Source organism: Fistularia commersonii, chromosome 5 (assembly GCF_037954325.1).
Source record: "Fistularia commersonii isolate RoL2024-O1a breed Wild chromosome 5, RoL_Fcom_v1.0, whole genome shotgun sequence".
Lineage (NCBI taxonomy): Eukaryota > Metazoa > Chordata > Actinopteri > Syngnathiformes > Fistulariidae > Fistularia > Fistularia commersonii.
In genome coordinates, this window is record NC_141288.1 from 3,696,517 (window position 1) to 3,705,000 (window position 8,484).

Consider the following 8,484-nt stretch of genomic DNA (forward strand, 5'->3'; position numbering starts at 1 on the left):
TGTGGGAGCTCAAATAGGAGATTATTTCACTTTTGGAGCTAATCGAGAATTTTCCAGAGCTGGATTTCACGGATTGGCTTTGTGATTTAGCCTTTACTGTGAACATACTGACATACATGACTGAGCTGCACGTGAAGCTACAAGGAAAATAGCGGTTTGTGCATGAAATGCAAGCAAACGTCAGAGCCTTCAAAACCAAGCTTAAAGCAAATGTCAGACGAGTCTGATATGTGCTGTTAACAAACGTTTTTTTTTTTCTATATGTATCGTATCTTGTGCTGACTCGGCCTGTCTGTCATATTTTAAATGTCAATGGGGCCACTGAACCAAAAAGTTTGCCCACCCCTGTTATATGTAATCATCCATACAAAATTAAACAAAAGAAAAAAATACGTTTCTAAATTCAATATTGATCGAAAATGCTTGTTAAAATATTCAAAGAAAATAGTTTGGCGGGTCGGATAACGAAGTAAAACGGGCCGGATGTGGCCCGCGGCCCGTAAAATGTCCAGATCTGGATTAGAGGGTAAACAAACATGTCCGACAAAAGGCTGTTCTTTCTTTCCTCCATTACTGTAGTCCACTTTGGCCTCTGGTCCTCTCCCAACTTCCTGTTGTCTCGCCTCCTATTTTTAATTGGCTGTTAGCGACACGTGCTAGCAGTCGGGTCGGGAATCGATTGAATCGCTCGAAAAAAATCGTTGCGCCCGACGTTGACGACTTACGCTGGCTTCGGCCCGAAAATAAACCGAAAAATATTTCAGTTTGTCCTTGGGCTTTAGACGATTTGAGCGCAAATAAGCTTCCTGCTGTTTCGGGGGCATTTTTTTATTCTTTGGGAAACACTTCCAGGATGATGTTACTCTTGCCAAACGCCCCGGTCAATGTTTTTCTCAACTTCAAAGTGCTGGAATCACTCTGAAAACTCATTTGAAAGTAATCTCCTGATCCGACAGCTTCTCCTTCTCACTTTCATCTCGAACTAATCGGAGCCAGACGGGGAAAGAGATGCCTCCTCGTCCTCGCTCTGCATCCAGATGGCCGGCATTCACTCTGTTCGGGAGAAAACTGGGACGAAAACAAGCGAAACAGCGCTGACAACAGCAAAAAATAAATAAATAGAAAAAAAATTGCAAAATCTGCTGGTAATCCTGACAAAGCAGAGCTGGAGGCTACATTCTTCAGTGGAACCGCGAGATCAGGACTCAAATTGTGACCAATGCCATTAAACTTTCTAAACATTTACAGGAAGAGACATATTAGTACTACAAGACAAACTGTGTAAGTTTGTTTTATTTGTATTAGACGTTAAGACGGTTTTGTTTTTTTCTTCTTTGGCTCTCGGATTAACAACGGATATTGCTCAAGTGTTTGCGGCCAAAGTCAGATGCACGTTCGACACAAGGTCGTTAATATGTGTGTAAATAAAACATCGTTGCTAAGGTGATCTAGCGTTAATGACTTTACTGTTACCTCTTAGCTTTAGCATCAGATTTTCAGCCATGTAAGACAGGCCTAACGTAGCACGTACGCAGTCGTGGGGAGCCTAAACAAAAAACAAAGATGATATCGTAGATCATATCACGTTGTTAAAGTCACACAGAATGAGGCTAACTCTGAATTTATTACTCATTCAAAATCCGAAATGGGACATATGCATTTCACAGATGTTATAAAATATAGTTGCTCTGTTACAAAGCTAGTTTTCAGAAGATTTGTTGTTTTTCTGGAAGGCTATATTTGGCATACTTAGCTCCGTGTTTGAGGTCAAAATGCAGACAAATGACATACCTTTTTTCTCCTTGAAGAAGAAAAATGTATTCTACTTCCATCTGCATCAACTTTTCTCCTCCTGGACATTTAGCAATCATTTTTATTTCTCAATTCCACCTTTTGATGTGGATACACTACTATCTAATGGCGGGATGCTGTCACTTTGCGGGTAAAATGATCGTCCTGAATTGTGGGAAGTGTAGTTTATGCTCAATGCATGTGTTTGATTTATTTATTTTAAGACAATCAGACCTTTTAAGACGTTCTCGCGGGCCACATTTGACTCACAGGCCTTGAGTTTGACACTTGTGGTATAGTGTGTTTAGATAAGTATAGTAAACACTAGACGGACATTATGGGGCAAAAGTAAACACAAGACAACATAAAACTTTGGATCGAACTAAATCCTGGAACTTTAAATGTAGTTCCCATCATAAAAGACATAAAGATTGACAAAATTCACACGAACAAATATACCCACTCACCGTGCAGATACAGGAAATAGCCTTTATCTTTACATGTGCAATACATAGATAACAGGAAGGACATATATACATGACAGTGGTAAAACATTTCATGACATCGAGTCCTAAGAGAACGGCGTATTTAACGACACATTTAATGACACGCAGGCAGGTTGAGTAGCAGCAGATCACGGTGTTCATGAGCCTTACAAAATAAAATAGACCCAAAAAGCTGTCCCAGATGAGACCTTTGACTGGTCGGTATCTGTAAATATTTCAAATAATGTGTTGAAAAACCATTTTTTGACATATTTCAATAATTTTCTGGTGGTTTTTAAGCTAACTTCCTGTTCATTTCTTAGCTTTGTTTTTTATTTTTTTTTATTTTAACCTTTTTTTTTCAAGTTTAAAATAATATCTTGCTTGTTTATGTTTTTTTTTTATTTGGATTGTTTGCTTTTGCTGATTTACAGCTGACATTTTCACCTTACAAAAAAAAAAAACACAAGTCAGTTTTCACCCAAAAGTTAGCAATGTGTTCTTTACCAGAGTTACAATTTAAGAAAAATCAGGAATTACCATCAACATAAACAAACAAAAAAAAAAACTAATATCCGCCGAAGCATTTTTTACTTAGCTCAACCACATTAGCATTTAGCATTAGGACTTTCTCACAGGCTTGATGGGAGACGTTCCCTGATTGAGAAAAAATCGTCTTTAGATAATTAAAGTCTTCAGTCCGTTAGGTAAATTGTGTGCAAAGGACGAAAGAGAGGAGGTTTTCTGTTGTTTGTCTACGGGCTCATTTACGCTCACATCACGTCCGAAAATATGTACGTTTGTCTCAAACATGGTTATATGTCATTCTTTTCACCTTCTTTGTTACTTTCACTTGTCATATTTGGACATACCGCGCAAAAAAGTACAGAATGAGGCAGGAAATGAGCGCAGATGAGCATAAATGAGCCTTAAAACTCATCAGAATATCAAATGAGTTTCTCGATTTATTGGAAAGATGTAAACTTGGTTTTGCTGTCGTCCCTTTTTATACAAAGCTATGAGTATGGAGATTATAAAAATAATATCCAAAGGAAAGAAAATAAAGAACTGAGCAGGAAGTTGGTAATTGAACATGGATAAATCTGTCCTTTTTAAAACACGAGAAGAGATGATGAAAAAAATAATAATTTAGTTAAAGTCTAAATATCACCTGAACAAAGTCTGATTTCAATTAGTTTTGTAAAAAAATCATTTTTTAATGAAAAAAGAAGCGTGAGAAAATAAACTCAGTGTGAGAATTAAATGATAATGGCAAAATTATGAGAAAATCAAAAACTAATAAATGTGGAAAGAAAATGTAACTGCCAAAAAAAGTAATTTCAAATGTATAAAATTCTAAGAAAAAGAGCTGTGAAACAATCAAATAGTGATTCAGACTAATTGAATAATCTAAAATCTGAAAAATAAAGCCATATCCTGGCTCGAGGATAATTTCCTGCTCCTCTCAATGAAACGTTTAGCTGATGATGTGATGCAAAATGTGACCAAAATGTCAGCTGTAAGTTCCTTATTGAAGCCTTTTCATTTTGCCGCCTCTACTTTTATTTTGTAATAACCACTTTATTCCTGAAATATTTTAGCTTTTTTTGAAAAAAATAAATAAATCAGATGTATCTTTTCATTTTTCCTTTCAAGCCCTAGATTGGCCCCTATGAACATGTGACTGTCCTTCACAGCTCAAGGTTGTAAACGTGCCTCACAGATTTGAAAACAAATATAAAAAAAGAAAATGTCAAAGTGAAAATACAGAAATGTGCATAAAATGTAAACCGTGTTCGTCCGCGTTTGTCAGCTAACGATTCCGATCCGCCGCGGTTTTATTCAGAAACCCCTCAAAACAGTCACTTCCTGTTCAGTCCAGACGCGAGTTTGTATTTCCTGCGGACGCCCGGCTAACTGAAACACAAATAATGGACCTGAATGGCCTCCAACAAAGAAAACAAAACAAACCAGGATGTTGGCAAATGACCTCGGTTCGCTGCGCGTGATGAAGGACGCCAGTCACACAGTTGGTGTCCAAAGTCATGTTTTTTTTTTTTCTTGAATGCACAACTTATCTTGTGGGAACAAATTAATAACCTCTGTGTCGGATGGGCAACTTGAGCAAGTTACCTATTTTCAGGGGAAAATCACTTTGAGTTTTGCAGATACTAGATTTTCTAGTTGGAACAATTTCTGATTTTTGTGAGAAATTATTTCAGGACGACATATTACGGTTGTGCGAATGACGTGATCCCGTCAGAGCAGGTAGCATTATCTCGTGGGAACAAATTAATCCTCTAGGTGACATTGTATTGACCGCAATGGTAGAGACCCATTGATGATTTCGTGGATGGGCAACTTGAGCAAGTTACCTATTTTCTGGGGAAAAATCACTTTGATTTTTGCAGATACTAGATTTTCTAGTTGGAACAATTTCTGATTTTTATGAAAAAATTATTTTAGGACGACATATTATGATTGTGCGAATGACGTGATCCCGTCAGAGCAGGTGGCATTATCTCGTGGGAACAAGTTAATCCTCTAGGTGACATTGTATTGACCGCAATGGTAGAGACCCATTGATGATTTCGTGGGCTAATAGATTTTTTATGCAAGGAGGAAATAGAAAATTGCGCACCGCCGAAAAAGTCCCCCTCTCTAAAAATCAACGGTGGATCCCAAACCTGCGATAAGCTTTGGCATGGGTCAGGACGCCATCGGGATGGACGGGCAGTTTTTAGGCGTGAGGTTGAAGGGTTCGGACAAACGGGGCCCCTGCAGGCGGGAGAGCAGCGTGGTGCGGCGGATGCTGCTGTCCGAGTCCTGGTGGCCGAACCTCCCCCGCAGGGGGCGGCAGCAGGGGAGGCTGCCGGCGAAGTCCGACAAGAGGTTCCCGCTGAAGATCATGTAGATCCAAGGGTTGCAGCAGCTGTTGAGGCTCGCCAGGAGGGCGGAGAGAGTGACGGCGGCGTTCTCAGAGTCTGCGGGGAGATCGACCAAATGAGGAATTAAACTCAGAATTTGGAAAAAAAAAAAAAAAAAGTGAAATAATCAAGCTCATCCGCTATCAGTGTCTCTGCAGAACGGTGTTTTGCAGTGAGATCAGTTGTGTGTGTGTGTGTGTGTGTGTGTGGAAACATCAGCCAGTGTGTGCCCAGATTAAAAAAAAAAAAAGGACGCGGCTGACCCTCGTCAGGTGAGCGAGAGGTCGTTTTCGTCGCCCCTCTGAGAAACTCACACCACGGTGACGTAATGAAGCCGGGTCATGTGACACCGAGGTTAATAAATCAAATTCCTGACAGCCTCCGACGGCCCGGAATGGCGTCCTCTTCCCTCCTCTTCCGCTCCTTCTTCTTCCATTTGTTCAAGGTGACGCGTCGCTATAAAGGTCGTGTTTTGCTTCCTGCCGAGACCGAAGATGACGGACGGGTTGAAACTGAATCAGCTACAGATTCTTTGAGACGTTCCAATCGACGTAGGTAAGAGGTGTAGGGAAATAAAACATTTGAAAAAGTGTAGATAAAAAAGGAAAAATTGTGTCAAATTTTATTTTATTTCAGTCTTTCAACTTTTGGCCTAAATTAAAATCAATTTTTAAATGCAATTTGAGATTTTTTTTATTATATCATGTCCAAATATAATACTCTCCTTTACCTGATTAAATTTACTTTTCATTTTTTTTCCTGGAAATTGTGTAAAAAAAGGTCTGTCTGATGTTTCCATTGAAACAAGGACGAATACACACACACACACACACACACACACACACACACACACACACACACACACACACACACACACACACACACACACACACACAAATAATGCATACACACACAAACATACATACAGGTTTATATACACTCACACACCCACAAATGCATACATCCCTACACACACACAAACATATACAGTATACACACATACATACACACACACATATACATTCATATATATATATGCAAACACATATACACACACACACACACACACACATACAGATACTAACACACACACACACACACACACACACACGCACACACACACTTATATATTACAAACACACAAGGCCCTGTGATTGGCTGACAGCTGGTCCTGGGTGAAGCCCTCCTCTTGGCCAATGATGTGACAGAATGATGACAGCATAGATAATCAATCAATTCAAAATAAAAATAATATATACATAGAAAGACTGGAGGATTTTGTGATTTTTTTTTTTTTACTTGAAAATGAAACTGAATGATTGCGGTGGATAATAATAGTCACAAAAGGAGAAATGAAGGACTCACCGTCCCAGGAGAAGGTCTCGTCCCACACCGACCACATCTGGACGGTGAAGAAGGGCGCCCAGCACACCACGTACGCCACCACGATCACGAAGGTCATCTTGACGGTGCGCAGCTTGGCGCGCGAGATGGTCCCCACGCCGCTGACCGAGCTGCGGCCCAGCATCCCGTCGGGGCTCCGCCGCCGCGTCTTGCTCCTCAGGTTCCTCCAGATGGTGCGGCAGATGAAGCCGTAGCAGAAGACCAGCGCGGCCACCGGCACCACGAAGATGCCGGCCGTGATCCAGGTGATGTAGGCGCGCAGCCCCCACGGCTCCAGGAAGTGGCCCCAGCAGTCGTAGACGGCCGATCCGGGTCGGACCTCGCTGAGGGAGAAGATGAAGTACTGCGGCGAGCTGAGCACCAGGCTGCACAGCCACGTGCAGCCGATCATCAGGTAGGCGCGGCGCGCCGGCTGCTGCAGCGCCTGCAGCGGATGGCAGATGGCGATGTAGCGGTCCAAGGTCATCATCACCATCATGTAGGTGGAGGCGAACATGCCCAGCACCTGCAGGTGCTTGACGATGCGGCACAAGAAGTCCGGGCCGTAGAACCGGAAGGTGATTTCCCAGCAGAGCTGAGGCAGAACCTGGAACGGGGTGAAAGCTTAAGAGGTCAGGAAGCTGTAGAAAATATGCAAAATTTGGGAAATGATCCGGAAATTCAAAGAGGGGATTAAAAATTTGCAAAAAAAATTGAAAAATTGAAAAATTATCAAGAAAATAGTTGCAATAATATGGCGATAAAACAGATTGAATTAAAATGACCAATATCTAAAAAGGCAAAAAAAACAGTTAAGAATCCATTTAAAAAATACAAAATAAAAAAAAAAGAAAAAACAGGAAAATGAAAACAAAAAAAAAATTAAAAATGCCTTTTAAATTATTCTAAAGTCAGTGAGAAATTAATGAGTTGAGATATTATAACCCTATCCAATTACTCGCTTTAAGCAGTTACTGCACTGCTTCACATTGTCACTTTGCTCATTATTTTTTCCTGTTTATTGGTAAATATGGAGAGACATTTTTTTCCTTAGATTATACTTTTACACTTTAACACTTCAGAGTGTCATTTTTTTACATGTATTTATCGCTTGTCTTGTCCTTGTGTGTCTTACTGCTGCTGCAAAACAATTTCCCAAGTATGGTATCATTAAAGTACATCTCATCTCAAATCATAGGATAAAATTAACATCTCTGTACCCCAAAATTGAAACAACAAAAAAAAGAATAAAAACAATAAATCAGTGAAAAATTAAGTACTATTTCTGATGATAGAGAAAATTAGTCCAAATACATTTGGACTCTTGGCAGGTAAAACTGTTCCTATGGCTACAGTTTTTTGGTCTTCTTTATATAAGGATTTAAATTGGAATAAAATGGCTGATTACCGATAAATTCTGTCTAAACAATAAAATCAAGGAAGTATCTTACAAAATTATACACAATATACCCAGCAAAAAAAAAAAAAAATTTGAAAGATTAAAATGGAAATATATGTGACTTCTGTGGAATACATGAAGAATCTATTTTACATTTATTTTACTATTGCTTGTACTCACAACTCTTCTGGTCAAATGTACAAATCTTTATTGTGAGAAGTGGATTCTCACTGCAGCTACAGGTTAAGGACATTTTTCTTTACTATGAAGACCACACCAAGGAAAAGGACTTTGTTTCTTTTGTAAAACTTGTGTTGCTTTTGGGAAAATTCCACATTCATAAAAGGAAATGGACAAACCCTCCTTGCACATGTAAAGTCTACCGCCACTTAATTTGCACTCAAATTGCATCCATCCTTGCACCTGCACTCCAACGTCTTATTTCACTCTATTTAACTCACTGTTCTATTGCAATGTTCACATTCATATCTATAATCAT

At 39.7% G+C, this 8,484-nt stretch overlaps 1 protein-coding gene across 1 annotated transcript in view; it reads right to left on the reverse strand.

Annotated features, from left to right (window-relative positions):
• Positions 1-4,558: 4,558 nt before the first annotated feature.
• The window catches only part of LOC147233886 (arg8-vasotocin receptor-like), a 5,948-nt gene continuing 2,022 nt past the window's right edge, over positions 4,559-8,484 (reverse strand). Inside the window, exons 2-3 of the mRNA XM_086146510.1 lie at positions 6,569-7,193; positions 4,559-5,260 (exon numbers count right to left, since the gene is read on the reverse strand). Of these exons, the coding sequence (XP_086002636.1) occupies positions 4,986-5,260; positions 6,569-7,193 (900 nt within the window). The 3' untranslated portion in view covers positions 4,559-4,985. The remainder of the gene's footprint in view (positions 5,261-6,568; positions 7,194-8,484) is intronic.